General features: G+C 36.3%; 1 protein-coding gene across 1 annotated transcript; it reads left to right on the top strand.

The window, feature by feature from the left end:
- The first annotated feature begins 581 nt into the window (after nucleotides 1–581).
- gba2 (glucosidase, beta (bile acid) 2) lies at nucleotides 582–23,876 on the top strand. The gene is made up of 17 exons (XM_073837203.1): nucleotides 582–898; nucleotides 1,658–1,910; nucleotides 5,605–5,696; nucleotides 5,782–5,897; nucleotides 6,988–7,206; nucleotides 9,327–9,566; nucleotides 11,096–11,352; nucleotides 13,330–13,455; nucleotides 14,103–14,287; nucleotides 15,779–15,883; nucleotides 15,972–16,079; nucleotides 16,258–16,409; nucleotides 16,521–16,627; nucleotides 16,790–16,932; nucleotides 17,038–17,153; nucleotides 22,850–23,041; nucleotides 23,136–23,876. Exons 2-17 carry the CDS (start codon nucleotides 1,720–1,722, stop codon nucleotides 23,337–23,339), a joined length of 2,553 nt encoding a protein of 850 aa, XP_073693304.1. The 5' UTR covers nucleotides 582–898; nucleotides 1,658–1,719; the 3' UTR covers nucleotides 23,340–23,876.
- The last annotated feature ends 2,532 nt before the right edge of the window (nucleotides 23,877–26,408 follow it).

Raw genomic sequence — 26,408 nt, 5'->3', positions numbered from 1 at the left:
CAACTTGAGAAGATGGTCGTAAAAACCTTTTGAATAAACAGACCGAGAATTACACATTTCGAGAATTAAACATTAAGATTGCATTGGCATTAAGAGATATTTACATGTATTTACAGTTCTTGGCAGAAAATTATATTTTTTACATTTTAACAAAATTGCCATCGTTAAAACCAACGACTAACAAAGACTTTTTAAAACTTAAATCAAAAAACGTAATAAACATAAATAAGAACAGTAAGCAACACGTACTAGTGAATCACTTTTAAAACGATTCAGTAAAATGAACTGTTCAAAAGAACCGATTCGAATAAACGAGTGAAAACGATCATTGGCTCCGTGGCAAATGTGACGTAAATGTCTCATCCAAAATCACAACGGGGGTGGTACGGTTTCTTCAAAAGAAAATAGTTAAGGAAAATGTACTATTTAAAAGTTTAAATTGACAAATGTTGGCTTATAAGAGAAAACAGACATTCAAAAAAGGTTTGTGCTTCTTTGGAAAATACTGAAGTGACGACACTCGATTGTACGTTACCTCCCCGAGAGTGAGCTCAATGGTATAAGCCAACATAAGGCCCTACTGTACTGCTGTATTAGTGGGAAATTGATCTCTGGCTTTGACCAGGTGTTCATTAGGATATCGCGACGTGCTGTTCTGAATCAGAAAATGTGTTTTTTACTTAAAGGAAGCTTATAAATACTACATACATGCTTTCGTCTGTACAACTTAGTTTTTGCTGTTCACTTGAAAATTTTTCCCAAGATCCAACCGCAACAAGGTAGAACAGGAGCCATAGGGACACCGGATGGCTCTACTGACATAGTCATGCTGACGAGCGTCAAAACAAGTGCATCTCGCCGCTGACACGCAGACCCCAGGGTGGTGTTGGAGGCAAGGGTAAGAGAGATTTACATTCCTATGTTTGATAGCGTGGATGAAACAATAACAGTGAGAAAGAACATTCATTATGCATGGACAACCTAAAAGCAAATATGACATATAAGTAGCCAAAAGTTTAGAACGTGGCGATGAGAAAGGGTGCAAAAGCATAGTGGACATTATTGAATTATATATTTCTTGTCGAAGCATGATTCTGTAATGGTGCTGCATTTATATATTTATGTATGTATATATTTTATTTAATATATTATTATTATTATAGTTGTTTATTTTATTTATTATTATTATTTCAGTAAGAGTAGATATGTTAAGTAGAATCAACAATGTGAAGACCTCTTTATGTGGGACCAGCTGGGGATGTACAGATATTTTGTTTATTTGGCCAGGTGAATTCTACCATACAGACAAATGATAGGTTAGATTTGTTTGGAGCAGAGGTGGAATGAATGAAAGGGCAAGCTATTGTTATTTAATTAAAAAGAAAAGGATCAGGTTACTTTTCCAGCCAGTGGTTGTTTCTGGCAACCCAACCCTGTCTTCTGTCACCCTGGTGACAGGTGAACTTTGCGTCCGAATGTAGATTACCTGCCTATGCATGCAGATCAAACATGTGATCTCAACTCTTACTTGCACAACACAGTAGGCAAGAAGTCAATTTTTCAAACCATGTGTCATTAAGGTGATCAGTCACTTTGGCCTTTAAACAAAGGAAATATCCTATGCATTAACACTTGTATCAATTTTGCTTTTTTTCAGAGAATTTAGGGAGTTGATTTTTACAGTTTCGTATTGGACTGGTGATCCAACAACTCCACACTATGGATTTAAATGACAGCACGTCTCTGGCTGAGCTGATGAGCCGGTATGTGTCTACAGAAACTGGATTTGGTGTCCCCAAGGATGGCTGGCGGATATGTCTGGCACATGAATTCAAAGAGAAGCGGAAACCATTTCAAGCCAAAGATGTCTCGTTGGCCAACATGATCGAGCACGTTTCTTTAGGAGTCAGGTATGTTTAACAGATTTACTTGGTCATTCATTTATTTGTTCTTACTTCATCTACAGCAAACACAAGTACCAAAAGAATATAATACGTTCATGTCAAAAGCTACAGAAATAGACCTTTATACTCATCTCAATGGCCTTTTACTCTAACAATATGTATGGTTGAAACGTGAAGAGGAAATATTGTTCGGTGGTTATATTTTGACCACAGACGGACATGTTTTCATTCCCTTCTTCTGCTAAACCCTTCTGCGTGGTTTTTAGTGACTTTATTTAGTCAACCAGTGTTTTGTGGTTACTGATGATATCTTCATAAAGAGAACGGTTTATTGTGTTTACTGCATCTCACATACTAGTTCAACCAGAAATCTGAGCAAACGGATTATTAATGGGTCACCTGTAGGCGAGTTGTGCCCTTGTGCAGCCAGTGTATTTACCTGGATCAGGTGGGGCTGTTTTTCCTCTCTAACTAGTTAGACTGTTACAATATAACTAATTTCAAATGAATTTCAATGAATGGACCATTGGATGTTCCTGCTATAAACCTATAAGCTCTATAGGTGTTGGCTTGGGTTTAGATTCTGGATTTTGTTGTTGTTAATGAACTGTTAATTTGTCTCCAAAATCACAATACAGCTGTATGGAATTTCCTCTAAGGTTGGTTAATCAGTGTCGATATCTGTCAATATTGACCCTGTGCTGTTTTATGTCACGGTAATGATTGACACAAAGTGGTTATGAGCTTTATAAACCTTTATTGTACGTTCCCATTTACACATTCAGTTCTCTGATGTGTATGTGAGTACTGTATTCATGCTGCCCAACCTTCACCACGCTTGATTGATTACTTGCTAGCATGAGCTAGAGCTATAACTACCATCTACGATAATCATATGCAATCATGAATTGAAACCCTCCATAGTAGGTAAACGTTGCAGTTTTTTTTATGTGAAAAAGATACTATTTTTGTAAGAATTGTTTTATTAATTTTCCTTTAATATGACATAAACTTGCCAAGTGATTATGATATGACATAAACTTGCCAAGTGATTGACCCATAACAATGTCCAGTTCAGTGGACAAAAATCCAGTTCAGTTAACAAACATAAACAAATAAATAATTACAGTCAAATCAAAATTTATTCAGACACCTTTAACATTTCTCACATTATCACAGTTTATTCACTATAGTTTAGAAAATGGTAATAAAATATGATAAGAACGTAAGAGTTAAACTGTGTCAGAACAAATTTATCTTGATAATCTCAGTTAACTTTGATAGAAAGGTATGTAATGGATTACATTCAACCAAAAATTCAGACAGCTGTTAGTATGACAATATTTACACAACTATCAATACTTTGTTGAGCAATTACCAAGCAATGCTAAATTTTGTTCAGTCTGTGGTGTAAAAAGGTTGTATTAGCAATTAAAGAAAAAACACTTGAGCAAAACATGGTCAGGTCAAAGTGTCTGAATAAGTTTTGGTCCCAAATTTGTATTAATTTTACTGGTAGTTCACTGTATGTAGAATTTTTGGGAATAATATGTCACAGTTTACTTTATTTTGCTGTCCTCACTTACGTAAATGAACTATAGTGTCCTGCACCCGCTAGTACAAAAATATCAAAAATTATATCTGGTGTCTGAATAATTTTTGGTTTGACTGTAAATAATCTCCAATTCTGGAGAGAAATAAGTTGAACATTTCAGATAAATGTGTGATAGAAGAGCTTTTGATTGGGAAAAACTTCAGTATAAAAAGGTGATTTTATCTAGAGCAGAGACAGTTCCCTGCTTTTTCAACCTATCCCATAATGCTATCTGCCCTTTTATGTGTGTGTGAAGTAGTCTCTGTTTCTAGGCGCTCTTGTGCTGAGTGCAACAAGACTGAAAACAGCTGCGTGTGCATTATAGCTGGAGAATGAATGAGACAGAGAAGAATGAGTTGGATGGAGTGGTTTGAAAGAGAGGTTCATTATTAGAAGTAACGTTGTTGGGAAGCTATAAAGTCCAATTTAAAGGGGTCATGAACTGAGAAATGAAAATTCCCTTGATCTTTTGACATATAAGAGGTCATTGTACTTTAACAACATCCTGTAAGTTTCAGAACTTAAAACTTTCTTGTTAATCTAAAAACATCTTATATTAAAGCCAATCTGCCTAAACGACAGGTTGTATAATGTGACACTTCATGACATAATATTGTGGCTAAACACCATTTTTGCAGAAGACTTTATTGGATCCAACAGTATTGTCGCAGCACACACGTGTGAGTTACTGTTTTTATTACATAGTCACTATTGCTTTGTCTGTTATTACAGATTGTTTGATATCTGCTTAGTATTTTTGAGTTTTTAACTTCAATCACAGCAGCGTCCATCTATGAAGGATGTAGGCTGTCAAACATACACAACTGTTAGTCAGTCATAGCTAGGGCTGTCGCGTTAACCGCAATATCGCAATGCCGCGCTATTGACGTGCATAACCGCAGAGGAACGCAACAACCGCAGCAACCGCGATATTTGCCTGTTTTCTTTTTTCCTAAGGATTTGCCCTTCTCACTTAATGCCTGTGCGCTGAATATTAAATTAGTAATAAGTTAGTAATGATAACATAATGTGTTTATTATGAGGCTTAGTAGATATGCACTTAACAAGCCTTAACAGACAGCGAATGAGAGAGAGATCGACTGAGCTTGTGCGATTACCTGCGTCTGTCTTTCAGACCGAGTCAGGTATGTATGTGAAACTAGCTTGTCATGTCCAAGGAAAGGGAAATCTCTGTCTTAACATCGATGCTCTGCTGGTCAGCTGAGCCTTTAAAAGTGGCGATTAAAGTTGAAATGATTTTAACATCGTGTTTCATTACGTCTCTATTTGAATAAATAAGCGTTTTTGAACGTATAGTTGAATGAACGGATTAAAGACTTACTCAAAGATAGTCTATTGCCTCCATCTTGTGGCGTAAAATGAAACTGCACTGACTGACAGCTCGCCTAAAACACGCAGGTGAAATACTGACAGAAAGTCTCTTGTCCAGTCAGACTCGAGGGTGCGCGCTGTTATATACACGAAGATTTCAGATGCAAAGCCTCTAAGTATGTCTGACATTTTTCTTCAAAATTTGCATTTCTTTCTGGCTAGGTTTCTATGTAAGTACTGTTTACTTCACTTCATATATCAACGCGATTTGGTTTCGGTTTATTGATTTCTGAATATGACCTTACATTGTAACAGCCTACACACAATTATATGGCGGTAATACCGCATACCGCGCTACTGAGCCACTCAAAATTACCGCAAGGGAAATTCCTTAACCGCGACAGCCCTAGTCATAGCAGTGAGTTTACTTCCGAGTATACAATCCGTCACATCTATTCAAACAGAGTGTTGTTCTGATGTCGGGGTCAAAACAGGAAAGAATAGCCTTTTACTTCTAAACTAGGATGGTTTTGTGAAAATCTTGATTACATTATAAGTGGATGTCAGTAAGATGGAACAGTACAAAATAATAAAAAAGGCAGTTCATGACCTCTTTAAGAAGTCAAAGTATGATTTTTGCACAAAGATGCATAACCAATACACTGAACAAACTCTGTTACCCATTTTTACTGTTCAACAGTACCAGTTCAAGTCTGTACCTGTGACCGAGAGGGAGGTCAGTTTAGTGAATTCTTTCTTGCCTTTTCTGAGCAGGTATCTGAGATGGTGGTACAAAAAGACCCAGGTTGAGAAGAAGGCTCCTTTTATTGATATGTTTCGGGCTTTACCACTGAAACAAATTTATGGTAAGCGCAAAGACAAATAGAAACATCAAAGCAACAACAGAACTTTTAAAATGACCTGTTGCAAATGAGGATATGTTTTGTTCAGGTGCTCCTCTCGGTGGCATTGGTGGAGGCAGTATCACACGTGGATGGAGGGGCGATTTCTGCAGGTGGCAACTAAATCCTGGAATGTACCACTACAAAACCGTTATTGCTAACCAGGTAAAGAACTGGTGTGATCCAATAAAACAGCTAAAAAAATCCACACTATTGTTCAACAAATTAGGGCTCAGTAAGATTTGTTTTTTGAAATACAGTGGCGTCCAAAATTATTAGAACACTAGTATTTTCACCAGCTAAAAATGGTTTTAATTCAGTTATTTCTATCTTTTGCTGTAGTGTGTCAATAGGAAATATCAGTTTACATTTCCAAACATTCATTTTGTCATTATTGTGATAATGTAATAAAGTGAGATTTTTGTTTGCACAAGGAGTCTGACAACAGTCAGTGCTCCACACAGAGATCCGATCTCATCATCATCCAGTCTGTCTGGAATGACATGAAGAAACAGAACAAACTGAGACAGACTAACGTCTCCAAGTGCACCTAGGGCAAAATCTGCTTTAAACGCAAAGGATGGTCACATTAAATGTAGATTTAATTTAGTTAATAGAAGTTAATTGATAAATAAAATCTATTCATTACATTATTTTTGACCGCACCTTCATTTTACAACATTTTTACACAAGTGCCTAAAACTTTTAACAGTACTGTAGCTTTGCAGGTAGGTTTCTAGAAGCATCTTGGAGACATTGCCACAGTTCTTCTGGATTTAGTTTGTCTCAGTTTGTTCTGTTTCTTCATGTCATTCCAGACAGACTGGATGATGGTGGGATCAGATCTCTGTGTGGAGCACTGACTGTTGTCAGACTCCTTATGCCACTAGATTATTACAAATATTGTAATTCAGCTTTGCCATCATAGGAATAAATTACACTTCAAAAATATATTTTAAAATAGAAAACAGTTATTTTAAATTGTAATAATATTTCAGAATATCACAGTTTTACTGTATTTGTTGATCAAATAAATGTAGCTTTGGTAAGACTTCTTTCAAAACCATTTAGAAAATCTTACAACCCCAAACATTTGAACGGTAATGATTAGTATCTCTATGACTCACTTTGACAAATTAGTGACACATTTAGTCTGTTGCTATGCATAACACAGTTATGTGTGTTGTTATATATGCAGGTGTTCAGTCTCCCTTACACCTAGTTGAAATCTATTTTAACCCTCTCTATCTCTTAGTTTACAGTATGTCTACGCAGGGGAGGTCAGACAGTATACCAGCAGGTGTTGTCTACGGAGCGACCCCCAACTCTTCAGGGTTGGAACTGGGGTTACTGTGGTGAATACGCCTTTTACCATGCTCTGTACCCACGAGCCTGGACCGTCTATCACCTGCCTGGGCAGAATGTCACTCTCACCTGCAGGCAGGTGTCGCCTGTCATTCCTCACGACTACAAGGTGAAAAGCTGTTTAGAATGTGTTTGATATTTAAAGCACACTGTTGCTTTTATTTGTAAATAATTTATGTTGTATGACACTTTTCCACAAAAATGGATGCATTGCTGTTTAACACTGATAAGTGTAACTTGTAAAGTTTTCTGCTCAAAATTCAACTTTGCAAATTACATTTTGAAATATATTAAAACATGTCTGTGGAGATATATTAAAACAGTTATTTTAAATAATAATATTTCAGAATATTACTGTTTATACAGTTGAAGTCAAAAGTTTACACACACCTGGCAGAATCTGAAAAGTATTAATTATTTTACCAAAATATTGTTATAATGTTATTTTCTTTTTATTTAGTTCTGACCTGAGTAAGATATTTCACATATGACATTTACAAATAGTTCACAAGTGAAAATAATAGTTAAAAATGACCCTGTTCAAAAGTTTACATACACTTGATTCTTAATACTGTTGTTACCTGAATGATCTTCAGAAAAATCCTTCAGGTCACACAAATTCTTTGTTTTTTCAGCATTTTTGTGTATTTGAACCTTTTCCTAGCCTAGAATCTAGACGCGCCCCTAGCGGCAGCAAATTACATTTGCTTCCAAGGTCAGTCTAGTTACTCTCAATTCACTTAAAATTCCGAAAAATCCAAGATGTACCGGGCCAATCACGAGTCGGTGGGCGGGCTTAACATGATGACGACTGACCTGCGACCATAAGTTCCGTCAGACATGAATTCCTGGTTCTGTGAATTACGCGTGGAAAACTGAACAGTATTTATATAATTTTTTACTTTGGATACACAGCCACGTCCATCTGTCCTGAGCAGGAGCTCGTTACATGTGAACGCGCTGTGGTGTAGAATACGCAAACACCGGAAGCGATCTGTGGCGTGTATAGGACACTCATTGTTCACACAGTGCACAGAGATTGTGGATATAGCGGCTATTCAAAATGGTAATTACTTGCGCTTATCCTGGTTGTTCAAACCCATTTAAAGCTAAAAGATTACGTTTGCTTGCGCAAACTCATCCTGGACTTTTTCACCGATTTCCCCTTCCGGTGTTTGCGTATACTACATCAGAGCAGGGTGTAATTTGGATTTGTCTGTGCATGTTTTTGTTTACTTTTAAAGGTTTAGTGCCCATCTATGTCTATTATTTGGCTGACAGACTGCACAGTGCACTGATTTTCGTTAGAAATCTCCGTCGCTCTGACTACGTCACCTGACAGACTAAGTCTCTGATTGGTTGTAGCGCTATCCTATTGCGTGGAGAGGAGTTTGAAAGACAACCGTTTATCCCACCCCTCCGGTTGAGCCCTGTCTATGGAGAGTGCCCAGAACCTACATTTATGTGGGTCTGGCTTGCCAGGCTAACCTTTTCCAACAATGACTGTATGATTTTGAGATCCATCGTTTCACAACTGAGGACAACAGAGCGCCTCAAATACAACTATTACAGAATGTTCAAATGCTCACTGATGCTTCAGAAGAAAAAACATGCATTAAGAGAAAACTTGTGGGTGGGCTTAACATGATTGTTTTCAACAATGACTGTATGATTTTGAGATCCATCGTTTCACAACTGAGGACAACAGAGCGCCTCAAATACAACTATTACAGAATGTTCAAATGCTCACTGATGCTTCAGAAGAAAAAACATGCATTAAGAGCCGGGGAGTGAAAACTTTTTGAATTTGAAGATCAGGATAAATTTTACTTATTTTGTCTTCTGGGAAACATGTAAGTATCTTCTGTAGTTTCTGAAGGGCAGTACTAAATGAAAAAAAATATGATATTTAGGCAAAATAAGAAAAATTTAATTAATTCTGTTCAAAAGTTTTCAACCCTGGCTTTTAATGCATTGTGTTTCCTTTTGGAGCACCAGTGAGCATTTGAAACTTCAGTAATAGTTGCATATGAGTCCCTCAGTTTTCCTTTTGATGAATCTCAAAATCATAGTAATTGTTGGAAAAGCCGAAACACCAATCACTACACAGTTATCACTTAGCCAAAAAAAACCCCACAGTATTAAGAATCAAGCGTATGTAAACCTTTGACCTCAACTGTACATATACCAATATTGCAGTTTCAAAAAAAATATTTTTCTTTTTATCAGGACTCCAGTCTTCCTGTGGCTGTGTTTGTGTGGGACATTGAGAATAAGAATGACTACGCACTTGATGTGTCCATCATGTTCACAATGGTTAATGGGTCAGGCCATAAAGACGATAAGAGTGGGGGCCACTGGAACGAACCATTTCACCTTGAAAAAGACGGAGAATCTGTGTCTGGGGTGTTACTACATCACCAGACGCCTGTCAACCCTTACACTCTGTGCATAGCTGCAAGAGAAAAGGTAATGCACCTGTGTAAATTTAGAAGCAGTGGGTTTGCCTGTACTAAATGCATGAAAACAACTAATTTGTCTAACTAATGAGTCAGGGCTTGCAAAATTTCAAAATCTCTGGTAGCCCTTCGGGCAGGTACTCTTCAGATTTTGGTAGCCCGAAAATTCATTTAACTAGCCCAAATAAAAAAAGACTACATTTTTTAAAACATAAAAAATCAGATAGGAGTCTAAACTTAATCAAAAATGTTTTCAATACACAAATATAAACAAATATCAAGGAAGGAATTTTATTTCACTATTTGGTGTATCTGCAGAATTTTTAAATATCAATTCAAGGCAATTTATAAATCGAGTATATCATTTATTATATTTATTTAAAACATAAATATTACTGTCTTAATTGTTTAGTATTTTAGAAGGCACATTAACTTCCTTCACATTTACAACTCCATGTGTTTGCTGCATAAAAACATGGGTCAATAATTGCAATAATTTAACCAGAAACAGCTGAAGAAAATGTGGAAATAAAAATTCATTCTCTGTCACGAGGGGATGCTTTAGGAGCGCTGAAATACTACGGTTTCCCTAGTAACGGCTGTACACAAAGCAGCATTAACGTTGTTTTATCAGGCATGAAATGAAAATGCCAACGACACGTTTCTGAGGACAGTCGGTTCACTTCATATAAAGACATCTGTGCCGCGTTTTGACTTTGAAACGTGCAGTGCGCATATTTATTCAATGACATCATTGCCTTTTGAAGTTTAATCCAGCCCTATCGCCATTCTCGTTTTTCCGTCCCCAAATGAAAGACCTCCTAAATTATAATTAAGACTTTTCTTATACTATTTAACATATTTAAAATGTTTTATGGCCTTAAATTTGATACAACTAAATTGAGGAGTTTAAGGACCTGCAGGAGCCCTCTACTTTATGATAGCCCGTCGGGCAGTGCCGGTGAAATATTTTGTAGCCCGACTGGAAAATACAATAGCCCCGGGACGTCGGGCTAGCGATTTTGCGAGTCCTGCAGGAGTGCACAGACAAAACCACTCTGCAAAACAGGTTTCACCATCACACCAATATGCTGTGTAAGCTCCTGTTTCTCTGTGCAAATGAGAGCAGTATAAGGGTGATCGATTGCTTTGGTTCACCACAATAAACTATGCAAAGACTCAGCTAATACCATATAAAGCGTATAAGTGCTTCTCAAATATTTTATTGAGACACAAAACTTTAAAGACAGGTTAAACTGTTGATTAAAGATCCAAAATGGATTTCTTTTGTCTGTGGAACACAAAAGATGTTGCTTTAGGACCTTACTGACTTACATTTTATGGACAAAAATGGCTAAAACATTCTTCAGATTATTTTTTATGTTCCACTGAAGAAAGAATGTCATACAGGTTTGAAATGACTTAAGGGTGAGTAAGTAATGACAGAATTTACATTTTTTGAGTGAATTATCCCTCACTAGGTTTTGAGACAGAGCTGTTGTTGTTCCTCTCTTTATTTAAAGTTTCATTTTATTTTAGTCTGGCCAAGAGATTAGTCACCAGACGGCGTTTAGCCCGAAGGGAACTTGTAGTGCTCTGTGGAGTGACCTCATGACTGATGGACGTCTCGACTCGCCTAAGGACTCCAGCCCACCCACACAGAAAGGGGAAGAAGTGGCGGCGGCCCTGGCTGTGAGCTGCTCTGTGCCTGCTAACAGTCACAACAGTGTGGAGTTCAGTTTGGCCTGGGATATGCCTAACATCACATTTGGCTCCAGAGAGAGAATATATATCAGGTATGTGTATATACAGAATAGGACAAACTCTTTCCTTTCACGGAGATACTTGCTGGTTGGTTGTTAGTGGGAGGGACATCCTTACTCTAAATAGCATTTGATTGGACAAAAATCTGTGTAGAGCAACATGAATCATCAATTTTTTGGCCTGTTCTCAAAGAAAGTAAATAATTAATGCGAACAGCATGATAAGTTGTGCAGGGAATATTTGTTTCAGGTCAGTGAACCCAGATGAATTAGACCATGATGCATAAATATTTTAATGATTAAAAAAATATCATTGATGCCATTTTTTGACATCTCCACTGTATAGTGATACATAATATGCTCCAGGCCTTTATTTGTTATATTATCTATTCTCTAGTCTTTCTTTCATTCTCTTTGTACACATTATGGATCAGGTTACAGTAGTATTTGTTTTTCTTTAATATGTGTGTAAAATAGGTGGGTAAAATGTTTTTGTGTCTTTTTTATATAGATACACTATCAGTCAAAAGTGTTTTTTAAATGTTTTTTTTTTAAAGAAGTCTCTTCTGCTCACCAAGCCTGCATTTATTTGATCCAAAATAGAGTAATTCTTTTAAATATTTTTACTATTTAAAATAACTGCTTCCCATTTGAATATATTTTAAAATCTAATTAAATTTATGTGGATTTATTATTATTAACAATATTTAAAAATTCAAATATTCAAAAGTTTGGAGTCAGTATTTTTTTTTTGTAGGGGGGATGATAGAAATTAATACTTTTATTTAGCAAGGATGCTTTAAAATTGATCAAAAGTGATGATAAAGACAGTTATAATGTTAGAAAAGATTTCTTTTTTAGATAAATGCTGTTCTTTGAAACCTGAAAAAATTAGAATGATTTCTGAAGGATCATGTGACTGGAGTAACGATGCTAAAATTCAGCTTTGAAATCACAGGAATAAATTACATTTTAAAATATATTCAAATAGAAAGCAGTTATTTTAAATAGTAAAAAATATTTAAAAATGTGGGCTTGGTGAGTAAACACTACCATTTGGAGTAAGTAACAAATAAATTAAATAAGTAAGTAAGAAATGAATACTTTTATTCAGCAAAGAATAATTCTACAAAAACATTAACTAGCGCAATGGTTTTCAACATTGATAGTAATATGCTTCATGAGCACCAAGTCACCAAGCATATTAGAATGATCATGTGACACTGAAGACTGGAGTAATGATGCTGAAAATTCAATTTTGCCATCATTGGAATACATTACATTTTAAAATGTATTAAAACAGAAAATTGTAATAGTATTTCACAACATTACAATTTCAAGTGCAGCATAACTGACTTCTTTCAAAAACATGAACAACATTTTTGGACTCGTAAGTTTTGAACAATAGTCTATGTCCCTTTATAGTCCCAAATGTTGACAGAAATGACTGTTAACAGGTACATGCATTATTAAATCAGTTGTTCTCTTAACTGAGATAAATATTAATTATGAAATAACTAAAGGCTTAAAAAAGAGACAAACAATTGCCATACTTTCTGTTTCAATAGGAAGCAGTGCTTTAAAGCTATTTCATGGGATTTTTTAAAAGGAAGTGGTGTGGCTGTGTATGAAAAGAAGTACTATTTACAAGCTGCATGAAAGGAAGGGATTTGTCAACAGTCATAATGTTCAGCAGCACACATCAGGAAAATCCTGAAGGGCCACAGTTTGTGCTCCTCACATGTTCATATTATAGCATGCAGCAATCTCAGAGAATCCAGGAGACAATGATGCATAAATACTACAAATTAAAAATGTCGTTATTTTAGTTTGCATTACGTTAATGAGAATGAGACTTTATTGCATCACATTAATCGGAATTGAGGGAAATGTGCTTAATTGTTATATGAAGATCTTAATGGTCCTAGAAATATGCTTCATTTTGTTTCTGATGAAATAATACCCTTTGATGCTATGAAATAATAACTGTTTGTGTGGTGTTTGTTTCAGGAGATACACACGTTATTATGGCAGCAAAGGAGATGCCGCCCCATCTTTGTCTCATTACGTGCTCACACACTACAGTAAATGGGAGGAGAGCATTGATGAGTGGCAGAGGCCAATTCTACAGGACGGGTAAAAAGAAATGTCATTTTCCCATGAAAAATATCAAGCTTGGGGGCACGACAGCCTGTCCTGTCGGCTAATCAAGTTGTCTGTGGCTGATTTGTGTAACTGTTATTCGTCCAAAAGACTATGTGCAAGCAAGCAGTCGTCCTTTCTGTAAATTGATTTGACTACTTATTTAAACGAACAGAAGAGTCATAGATAAGTGTAGCCCTTATACGTCATTTTGCGCATATTACTCACTTGGTTTCAACAGTCCTCTTTACTGTTGAGTGCTCTAAATACAGAATGAGTTGTGTGTGTTTGGAGTGGTATTGGCCCAGTCACATGCAACATACTAATTCTAGGTGTCCACCTATTGTTTCAACATAAGGCAGCTATTCTTTTCAATTGCTCGGCTGATTAATCTGTTGGTATTTGGCCATTTTGAGATTAGGGGTGTTGGCAAGAGCCATTGCCATCTTGGCAAAATTCTTTGTGTCAGTTTTTAAAGATTTACTGACAGCCTCGTCATTGGACATTTTCTGCTACAACTACATTTTCTGTTTTTAAAAAATATTACTAAATATTATATGAAATAAATGTTCACTTAATTTATTTCAGTAACTATTTCATGTGTTTCCCTAACAGTAGACTTAAATGCTATGTTATTTTAGGACTCTTCCACCTTGGTATAAGTCAGCTCTGTTTAATGAGCTGTACTTCGTTGTGGATGGTGGAACCGTCTGGGTGGAGCTGCCAGAGGATGCTGATATCAGCGGTGGGCTTCGTCCTGAGGATGGGGGGCTTCAAGCCCAGCCTGAACTTGTCAAGGAGTATGGCCGATTCGCTTACCTAGAGGGTAAGCAAGTAGGGCTGTAACATTCAACATAAACATAACATGCAAACTAAATGCAAGATTTGTTTAGAACAGATTTATAACATTTGATTTGGGTATATAATTATTATGTATGCAAAAAACTATGATAACAAAATAATAACTAGCATTGCTGTGAGGAAATCTGTTGCTGCTAAGTGGTAATCAGTTTTAGTATTATTTACGCTTCCGTTCAAAAATTTGGCATTAGTAAGATTTTTAAAGTTTTTTATGCTCATCAAGGCTGTATTTATTTGATCAAAAATACAGAAAATGAAAGGTGAAATATTATTGCAATTTAAAAAAGCTTTCTATTTTAATATACTTTCAAATATAATTTATTCCTGTGAAGCAAAACTGATTTTTCAGTATCATTACTCCAGTCTTAAGTGTCACATGATCCTTCAAAAAAATCATTCAAATATGCTGATGTATTATCAATGTTGGAAGCAGTTCTGCTTCTTAATATTTTGTGGGACCTGTGATAATGTTTTCAGGAGTCTTTGATAAATAAAATTTAAAAAGAACAGTGTTTATATAAAATAGAAGTTTACAATTACACAACTATTCAAAGTTTGGGGACAGTACATTTTCAATACATTTTTTTTTTTTAAAGAAATTATTACTTTTATTCAGCAAGGATGTGTTGAATAGATCAAAAGTGATAAAGACATATTGATATCTTTTTTGATAAAATGCTGATCTTTTTAGCTTTTTATTCATCAAAGAATCAAAGAAAAAAGGTTCCAAAAAATATTAATCAGCACAATTGTTTCCAACATTACCAATAGATCAGCATATTAGATTTATTTTTTGGCATTTTTGCCTTTATTATGATAGGACAGATCAGGCATGACAGGAAGCGAAGTGGGAGAGAGATGGGGGGCGGGATCGGGAAAGGTCCTCGAGTCGGGATTCGAACACGGGATGCCCGAAGTGCAACGGCGCCGACATTAGTATGATTTCTGAAGGATCGTGTGACACTGAATACTGAAATAATGGCTGATGAAAATTCAGTGCTGCGTCACAGAAATAAATTATATTTTAAAGTATATTAAAATAGAAAACCAATATCATAACTTGCAATAATACTTCACATTACATTTTTTTTCTGTATATTTGATCAAATAAATACAGCCTTAATGAGCATAAGAGACTTATTTTAAATATAATCCCAAACTTTTTGTGTTCATTAATGTTTTGAATTAGCTTTTGTTAATTTATTTTTTATGTTTTGTTCATTTTTATGATTTCTTTACAGCTTTAATTTATTTTATTTTACATTTAGTCATTTTGGTACTTCTGCTACAAGTTTTCAAATATTTTTTATTTTTAAATTTTCATCTAATATTTTTATTTGACTTAATTTCAGCTTTATTTGAAATACTGAAATGAATTTTAATCATTTTAGTTTTTTACTTCAATTAAATCAAAGTTGAAATTAAGGTGAAAATTAAACTCTGCCTCTCGCTCCAGGTCAGGAGTACAGGATGTATAACACATATGACGTGCACTTCTACGCTTCATTCGCTCTCATCATGCTCTGGCCCAAGCTGGCTCTGAGTATTCAGTATGATATTGGTGAGCTAAGCTTCCATTTCAATATTGCAGAGAGTATTTAAATTTTATTTTGTGTCATTTTCTCATTCTGTTGTTCATTTCTATTTAGCTGGTAGTGTCGTTCAGCATGACCCTACAGAGAGGTTAAATCTTATGAATGGCAGATACTCACCAGTCAAGACCCGGGGTGTTGTACCTCATGACATTGGAGACCCTGGTGAGTTGTGCATAATGGGATACCATGAAGTCACACGTCTCATTTGAAAAAGAGAGAAAGAGTTATGAGAAACACATTTGAATGGTCTAATTGTAGCTACCATGTCTCTTTGTTTTTCAAAACGATTCACTTCATTCTGTTCATAGGTTAATAAAATCTGTTCTTTGATTTCAAACAGATGATGAGCCATGGGTTCGTGCCAATGCATACTTGATCCACGATACAGCTGACTGGAAGGATCTGAACTTGAAGTTTGTGCTGCAGGTGTACCGAGACTATTACCTGACCCAGGATGAGCAGTATCTGAAGGACATGTGGCCCATATGCCAGGTGAGTGTATCTGTGATGTGTTTTGTGTAGAATTATATCCTTTGTATATGCAAATGTAAAGGGATTTGTCAAGACGCATTACTCAAATATCTGATGTTCTGGCTTATTTAGACAGTTATGGAAACTGAGTTGAAATTTGATAAGGATGGTGATGGCCTGATAGAAAATTCTGGCTATGCAGACCAGACTTATGATGGATGGAAGGTGACAGGACCCAGGTAAGGATTTATTTTATTTTATTTATTTTTTCTGAAAATGAAAAATATATGTATTTTTACATTTCTCAGAATATACACTTTTTTTTTGTATATTAATATCTTGTATCATGGAATAAGTTTAAAATCTTAAATAACAACATTCCTATGTTTCTGGTCTTCCAGTGCATACTGTGGAGGTCTGTGGCTGGCGTCAGTGTGCATGATGTGTAAAATGGCACGTGTGCTGAACTGTGAGTCTGTTTATCAACGCTACAGAGATATTTTGGAGCGAGGAAGTGCAGCCTTTGACAAACTTCTGTGGAATGGTGAGTGTAAGCATACACAGTGCCTTTTAAGAAAATCAACAACAACATTCAATTTAATGCATGAATTTTTCCCCCCTGTGAAATGTCATTATTTTTCTCTAATAGGCAAATACTACAATTACGACAGCAGTGGACGAAGCCTGTCTAACAGTGTAATGTCAGACCAGTGTGCAGGCCAGTGGTTTCTCAGGGCGTCTGGACTTGGGGACGATGACTACCAGGTCAGTCTGAAAAACATTTTACAAGCATGTTTTAGGAAGCTGTAGGTGGTTCGCACTCTGAAAAAACTAGACAAAGTCTTTAACAAAAAGAATCAATAATTTCAATAGAGCAAGAGCAGACGTTTCAGCCATCCAGCTCAATGCTCATAATGAGTCAACACCAGACATGCAATCAATTAATACTCAATAGGTAATCAGAAGACAGATAACAGGTGCAGTGGGAGGGGCTTCTGCCCAAACCCAGAGAACAGGTAGAAACACAATTCTTTTTATAAAAAAGTTAACAATGTTTATCTCTAAGGCTACGTTTACATTAATCCGGATACATTTGAAAACGGAGTTTTCATTTTAAAACGCTCTCTGTCTACACTAGCGTTTCCAAGCGTTTTCCAAAAGTTTCTCATCCACACTGAAACGTAGGAAAACATCAAATTCGCCTTACTGCGCATGCGTAAAGCCTCAAATTATACAGACGTAATAAGTTTTCACACAATTCTTCTGGCGGGATAATTTACGGAAGTATCCACTGAGGCGTCTATATCGCGCTCATTCATATTTTATCTGAAAAGCAGTTGTCGTCATGTTTTGCAGGACAGCAACTGTGAGTAAATTTTCTGTCATCAATTTAGGACTGTAATTTGAAGAGTGTACAAGGTAAATCTCTTTAGCAGCAGTGTGACAGTGAATAGCACAGACACAGTTACTGGGGTAAACATAGACAACTATTTGTACAAAATGCGTCACATGATTATAAATATATCGTTTTCAAAATTTATCCGCTATGGCCGGAGATTTTAGAAATAATCGTTTTCTGTGATAAAAAAAGGGGTTTTCCTGTAAATGAGAGGCCAAAACGCAGGGAAATATCTGCGTCTTCCCTTCGTGTAAACGGGGCCTAAAAAAGAGGAATAAAATGCTTACAAAAAACATGAGTAATTTATCTCTTCATTCATCCCTTTATAAAAGACTGTTAAGTTCAAAAATCCAAAAAGATTCTCTCTGTAGCAGTTTTTTTATCTAAATCACCACCTCTCCTTTTAGGAAAAACTCTTTCAATGCCCAGAAATTTCAGATCAGAAATGGCATGCTTAGCTGATTGAAAATGTTGGGAAACAGATGAAGTTTCATCACATCTCCTAGTTGCACTCAAATGTTCCAAAATTCTCGTTCGTAAAGCCCTGATAGTTTTTCCTACATACACGATGGGCAAGGGCAAATCAAAATGTACACCACGTGAGTAGATTTACATGTAATTAATTGCTTGATTTGATATATCTTACGTGTGTGCGGATGTGTGAAAGACTGGAGTTTAAGGTAATGTGAGCAGGAAGTGCAACTTTTGCATGGAAAATTACCCTGGGCATTGGAGAGAGTACTAGAAGGAGGCATGGCAATATCAGCATGGACCAGCCTATCTCTAAGATTTGAACTTCTAGAAAAGACACAAAGAGGCAAATTTTGAAAAAGTCCCTTCAGTTGGTAATCACTTTTAATTAAATGCCAATGAGAATTAACAATGTTTCTAATGTCTCTGCTCAAAGGACTATAGGTCAGTTTTAGAATGCAGCGGTTCTCATTTTGTTTGGAAACCAAATTAGCCGAATGTGTACCAGAGGCACGTACTTTGTTTAGTGCTGTATCAAGCCAACTGTTGGGATATCCCCTGGAGTTAAAATCTCTGTATAGAAGTCTTGCTTTTACCTCAAAGTCATTTTTGTCAGAGCAGATACGATGTAATCTGGTGAACTGACTGAAAGGCAGACCACGTTTCAGAGATGTTGGGTGAGCACTTGTGGCATGAAGTAAGCTATTTTTCTCTGTGTCTTTCCTATATAAAGAAGAGACTATATGTCCATCAATAACAGAAATACAGGTATCTAAAAAGTTCACACTAGTGGCACTCGCTGTCTTCCCTTAATGGAAGGTCTTAAGCAATTCATGTATAAGACAAACAATTCAAATTCAGATAATGAGCCATGGAAAATCACAATGTATCTCTTGAACAATATTATCTTCTCCAAAAAAGGATTGTTATTGAACACACTGTTCTTCCAAAAAAACAAGATATAAATTGGCATAGTCAGGGGCCATAGTGGAACCCATAGCTGTGCCACTGATCTGAAGGTAATATTGATGTTCAAACAACACATATCTACAATTAATTTAGTAGGTAGACCATCATCATTAGTCCGAAGATCAAGAAAATAATTCAGGGCAGACAAACCATCAGTATGAGGAATGTTTGTATATAAAGAGGTTACATCCATAGTAGCAAGCAAAACACCCTGACCTAGATGACCGATCTGAGACAGACATTTAAGAAAGTCAGATGTGTCCTTGAGGCAACTCGGGAGAAAAGTGTCAAAGGCCTAATAATGAAGTCTACAAAATTATAAAGAGGTTCAGTAAGACTATTATTACCTGCAACAATTGGGCGACCTGGTGGATGAGATAGATTTTTATGGACCTTAGGGAAAATATAGAAAGCTGGTCTAGTTGGGGTACGATTGAACAAATATTAGAATTCTCGTTCAGAGATAAGGGAAGAAGAGTGAGCTTGCTGGAGGAATAGTTCTATTTCCTTTTGAAATCTACTAGTAGGATCAGTGGGCAAAGCTCTGTAATAGGTCAGATCTTGTAATTGTCTTAGAACCTCCTGATCGTGGTTTTGGGCATAATTACTAGACCACCTCCCTTATCAGCTGGCTTCACCACAATGTTTTTGTCTTTGCAAAGTTTGTCAAGGGCCTGTCTTTCTGAAAATGTCAAATTATTCATGCAATTTTTAGGATGAGGTTTGCTAAAAAGCTGCTCAACATCACGTTCTACAAGTCTACAGAAAGTATCCAATGCGGGATTAAAGATGGGAGGGCAAAAAGTACTTGCAGGTTTAAATTGACCTTGCTCCTGTTTGTTGTAGATCTGAGAAGAGGTAGTTGTAGTGTCCTTGTAGTAAGTTTTCAGTCTCAGATTGCGAAAAAATTTAAACAGTTCTATTTTAGTAACAAAGGAATCAGCAGGTTTCCTAGGGACAAAACTCAAACCCTTATTTAAAATGCTTACTTCATCTGGGTGTTGCCTGTGAGGTTGAAGATTAAGTTATCTTTTTCCGGCTCTGCTTTCTCACCATTGATGTGGATTTGCTGCCTCATCTTACTGCCTCGTCGACCTCGGCGCGTCTTCTTAGGCGTGGGCGTGTGACACTTTGAAGGCTGTAGGTGTCGCAGGACTGTCCTCCTAAAAAATCACTCTCGACACTAGACGCTGAGGTCAGTGAGGCACCATCTTCAAAAAGGACTTTGCGAAGTGGCCTGGTTGTTTTGGTCTGATTTAGCCATGTGTAAACTTGATTATCCCTGTAATCCATTGCATCTCTGCGAAATTTTCTTATCTTGATTTGTTGTAAATCTCGTTTGAATTTTACCAAAGACTTCTCAAGAAGCTCAGTTTGTTGTTTGAACACAGTCTCATCATGGGAATCAATAATGGAGATTTTAGTCTCATCAATGTCTTGTTTAATCTTAAGTAACTGTTTTTGTGTAAACTCGATAACCAAGAGAGTAAGATCTAGAGATGCCTTGTTCATGATCTCACACCATCTTTTGCAAAAGGCTGGGTCTTCACGGCCAATAGTTGGAGCCTTCTGGTATGCTGCTAGCTCTCCAGTATTCACTCAGTGTAGAACCGTGGAGATTATAGCGAATCTCTTTTTCCATAAGATGTTTGTAGCGTTTTATAGAGAATTCAGTGTCCTCTGGTTGTAGAGCATTAGTTTCGTCTCTTGGGAACAAAATGTTCTGAGAATCTTCAAGACTGCAGGTGAAAGTAGTAGCTTTACAGTCAGTCAGTTGGTTGATCTCTTTAAAGGACGACATCTTCACCCAAAGTAGTACGGGTGGAGCAGCAAACAATAAAAGGGAACTCAGAAGACAAGGAAGTATTGTTGCGCTCAGACGAAGGCTATTTGTAAGTCCAGGTGCGTAAAAACCAATAAAGTGTGGAGAAAGCTGTAGGTGGTTTGCCTAAAACAGACTATGTTTTAATATGATCAACATTTGTTTGTATTTTTACCACTCAATGTTATTTAAAAATGATTTTGTATGGGTTCATTAACATAAGGAATAATTATAACATTTTAAAATACGGTTCAGAGCCTTAACATCATTGCATTAGGTGTCATAAAATAACACACAACCATTTAGATTTATATTTAAATATGAGCAACACTTTATACTACTGTTTAACAGTTAGGTACGATTTTTTTAAGAGACCCTTATGTTTTCTAAGGCTTCAGTTATTTGATAAAATAAAAATGCAGTATAACAGTAATAATGCTAAATTTTATTATATTTCAAATATATTTTTTCTATTTTAATATATTTTAAAATTTAATTTATTCCTGTAATTGCAAGCTGAATAAGCAGCCATTACTCCATGATCCTTTAAAAATAATTTTAATATGCTGATTTGGTGCTTAAGAAACATTCATTATTATCATCACAGTTGGAAATGGTTTTTGCTGCTTAATGAAGTGTGAAATTTATTGCATCCTTGCAGCACAACTTTGTGCTCATTTTACATATTGAAAGGTTTAAAAATGTATATTAAAATTAAAGGAGAAGTTCACTTTACAGAAAATGTACTTACCCCCTTGACATCCAAGATATTTATGTCTTTCTTTCTTCAGTCATAAATAAATTGTTTTTTGAGGAAAACATTTCAGGATTTTTCGCCATATAGTGAACTTCTATGGTGCCCAGAGTTTGAACTTCCAAAATGCGGCTTCAAACGATTCTAAATGCGGTTGTAAACAATCCCAGCCGAGGAAGAAGGGTCTTATCTAGCGAAATGATTGGTTATTTTTATTTTTAAATTTTTTCAAACACTCATCTTGTCTTGCTCTGCCTAAACTCTGTTTTTCAGGTTCAAGACAGTTAGGGTAGGTTGAAAAACTCCCATCTTATTTTCAAAAATCATTTCAAAATCATCCTACATCGCTGCAGAAGTACCGACCCAGTGTTTACAAAGTGAACATGCAAAGAAGATCACCCTTAACAAAAAAGGTAAAACAGCGATGTAGGACAATTGAGGGAGAAAATGAGATGGGAGTTTTTTTGATATACCCTAACTGTCTTGAACCGGGAAAAAACAGAGTTCATGCTGAGCAAGACAAGATGAGCTTTAATGTTAAAAAGTGTATAAATTGTACTTAAAAAAATAAAAAAATAAATAACCAATCGTTTCGCTAGATACGACAATTCTTCCTCGGCTGGGATTGTTTACAACCACATTAGGGATCATTTGAAGCCGCATTTAAAATGCATTTTGGAAATTCGAACTTGGGGCACCATAGAAGTCCATTATATGGAGAAAAATCCTGAAATATTTTCCTCAAAAAACATAATTTCTTTACGACTGAAGAAAGAAAGACATGAACATCTTGGATGACAAGGGGGTCACTACATTATCTGTACATTTTTGTTCTGGAAGTGAACTTGTGTATTGTTCATTGTTAGTAAGACACCTAATGATAATGATTTGAACCTTTAAATTTGCAAATTAAAATAAAATGCTGTTACATTACTTTCACATGGGTCACTTACACTCCAGAAGGGGTCAGTCTTCTAGAGGAAAAGTCCTGGACTGTCCTGGATGGGAACTAACATGAATTATTTTCTACCCATTTCTCTATGCAGGCTTTTCCCAAGGAGAAAATCTGTAGTGCATTGAAGTCAGTGTTTGACCTCAATGTTATGAGCTTTGCAGGCGGGCAGATGGGTGCGGTGAACGGGATGAGGCCAGAGGGTGTGCCTGACCGTTCCAGTGTCCAATCAGATGAAGTGTGGGTGGGAGTAGTGTACGGATTAGCAGCCACAATGATACATGAGGTAATCAAACCTCAGATCATATCACCAGGTTCCAGATGAAATGACTCCTTTAATTAACTCCTAATACATCTCGCTGTTTTTTTTTTTTTCTCAGGGCATGACAGAAGAGGGAATGCGCACTGCGGAAGGCTGTTATCGCGCTGTATGGGAGCGAATGGGCATGGCTTTCCAGACTCCTGAAGCATACTGTGAGAAAGGCATTTACCGCTCTCTCGCTTATATGAGGCCTTTGAGCATCTGGGCAATGCAGCTTGCACTGAACAATCGACCAAACCACAACAAAACCACTGATAAGTGAGCTGGAGCCTTATAAATCTGCTAAAGGAAACTTGCACAGTCGAGCCTCCGTAATGAAGTGACCTCTAAATCCTTGTTTTAAAAGACTGCAATGTCATCATGGACTGTTGGTTCACATAGAGCCTCAATTTTCAATTATTTTGTAAAACTGACATTTCCACTGAAAACATACATAAGCTTTACCACAGTCCTTCTATGTAGCAGCTGTAAATCATTGTTTTACAAATGGGAATCTAAAAGCTTGGTCTTAATGATCTGAATACTGGGTGTATTGTCATAGTTATAGCATGATTCTATATAATTTCACTGTATATTTTTATTTCTATTATGGGAATGCCCTGTAGAGTACTTGAAGAAAGAACTGCTGGTTCTTTTTTTTGTCCTTGTATGTGTCATAAAGCATTTGACAAGTCAGTACTGTACATTATTCTGCAGAATTGTAATAGATATATAATTAAGTAAATTGGAATGAATGTTTACTGCTGTCAGATTCAATGTTTTTCCTCAGATGCATCATAAAGCATTTTGTTTCTCTGTTGCATGCTGGTGGTACTGTAAGGAAATGCTATCAAACCCACAACCCTGAGATGTTAAACAGGCATGCCAGGCTTAAATGTGATTTAAATCACTGACTGAAAGTGCATTTCACCTTTCAGGGAAGCCACAGCAATGCACACTACTGTTCAAAAGAATATATTTTGCCCACCAAGACCGCATTTATTTGATCAGAAATATGTTTTTTTTTTATATATATATATATATATATATATATACAGTCCTGTTTTATGCTCCTCAAAAGGCTTTTGTAACTTTTTAGGATGTCAAAATGCAATATATGACTTACAAGGTCACCTGTGACAGCTTTTCTAAATAGCTGTTTTACTGTTGGAGCTCTGTGCTATTGGTTTTGTGTAGGTGTAGAAACATATCCTAGGCTCATGAATCTTGAGAGTCTGTCTGAGGTGTGCTATAAGAAGAATATATTCATTCTTCACCCTACTAACTTGTTTTGGAGGCTTATCCACCTCATTCTTCAACACGGAAGTAAGCCCATGGGCGAGACTTCTGGTTCATTAGCACTACAAACCAGTGTGTTCACAATTAGGATAATACATTAAAATAATATGGTAAGACGCACCAGTTTGCAATATCAAGCAGCAAAACGAGCTGTTTTGTACAGATAAAAATACTTGGATGCGGATGAGACCAGAAGCCTGACCCAATAAATTTACAGATGGAAACTGAGCTGTAGGTCCTGTTGTATATGCACTTTCAAATTATGATTCCTAGAACCCATAGCATTAAAGTAGAATTCATTCAGTGATTCCTAGTGTGTTTAGTATAAACGTTATTTATAAGTTTAGATTTCCTCAGGTAAATTTCAGATAATTTCAGTGCAAAACCAAACATGAAAACCATCAATATAATGGCAATCATGTTATCATGACACGAGTGTAAAAAGCGCTAATGCTAGTGTTTTGGTAGCAGCCACAAGAGGTCTCTCTTGAGCCTTTCAGTCTCCATCAGTTTCCACAGATTTCCGTAGTGTGCTCCTTCAGTCTTGAGTGCTTCATCTCTCTGGAGTGCTAGAGCGGCGTCTAAAGTGCACACGCTCTTTTTGTGAGAAGAGCCATACAGAGCTAAGTCTTATTTTAAACACTCTTGTTAAAAAATATATGAGAGTGCTGATATTTAATTGATGGCCTTCCCAGACTGTGCGAGGTCTTGTAGCACAGCTAGTCAGAAAGTGGCAGAGCAACTGCAACTGTCACAAAACAAAAATCATGAAACGATATCCCTTCAGCAGTATGAAAACATCGTCTTTTAGCGTCAGTATGTATTTGCGGATTCCCAACTTAACACTAATTTGTTTACGAACGTTACGTTATGAAATTGTTTATTAAATGTTAAAAAAAATTAAAGGGATAGGCTGCTTCACCCAAAAATGAAAATGACTACCTTTCTGACCCTTAAACGTGGAAGTTCCGTTGCTGTTAATATGTGACCCTGGACCACAAAACCAGTCATAAGGTTAAATTTTACAAAACTGAGATGTATACAAGCTTTCTATTGATATATGGTTTGTTAGGATTGGACAATATTTGGCCGAGATACATCTATTTGAAAATCTGGAATCTGAGGGTGCAATAAAATCAAAATACTGAGAAAATCACCTTTAAAGTTCTCCAAATTAAAAATCTAGAATTTTGACCCATAAAATGTATTTTTGGCTATTACTACAAATATACCCCGGCGACTTAAGACTGGTTTTGTGGTCCAGGGTCACATATAGTTTTCACGACACGTCATCAATCGGCCATATTTTCATAAACAATGCCACTGAACCGAACGAAACTTGCATATTTTGCTAATTATTGCTGCGGGAAATGGTCAATTATTGTCATGTTTTAGGCTGTACTTATCGGTCGGAAACATTTGGAGTACTATAGTTATAAAGTTATAGCAAATCAAGGAGAAGAGTGGAAAAAACTGTCTGAGGATTTAAAGGCGTTTGTGGTTGGCCAAACTGAACCAGGATTTCCAGGGCATGAATCGTGACAACATTGTGTTTGTTCTTATCATTTCTGTTCAGGCAGGTGAAATATTAGACTAATATCTTAATTATTACTGCTGGTGTTATTACTTTACCACCTGTTAACTTTAGTTTGTCAAAATATTGCACCCCTTCCTGCTTACTAAGTCTGTCTCTATATCATTTAGCAGCTTCCACATATTTTTCTGTGGTTTAGACAGCCTAAATTAGTAGAACAACATATTCAGTAGTACGTTAACTGTGCAATCCATGCTGTTGTTTACATCCGAGTATAGCCAATATGGCCGCACATCCGTGTAACTGACCAAATCGAGATGCCCCTCTATGGGGGTCAGAAAGCTGATGGAAAATTTCAAAAATCAAAAATATCTTTAGTTGTGTTCAGATGATGAGTGAAGGTCTTACGGGTTTGAACGACATGAGGGTGAGTAATTATTGACAGAATTTCCATTTACATTTGCAAATTCTATGGGAATGTCGCTTTTCTCTGAACATTTTGAAAGAAATAGTAATATT

Source organism: Garra rufa, chromosome 3 (assembly GCF_049309525.1).
Source record: "Garra rufa chromosome 3, GarRuf1.0, whole genome shotgun sequence".
NCBI classification, from domain to species: Eukaryota; Metazoa; Chordata; class Actinopteri; order Cypriniformes; family Cyprinidae; genus Garra; species Garra rufa.
Note: the sequence above shows the minus strand (reverse complement) of the source record. Positions and strands in the feature narration are given on the sequence as shown.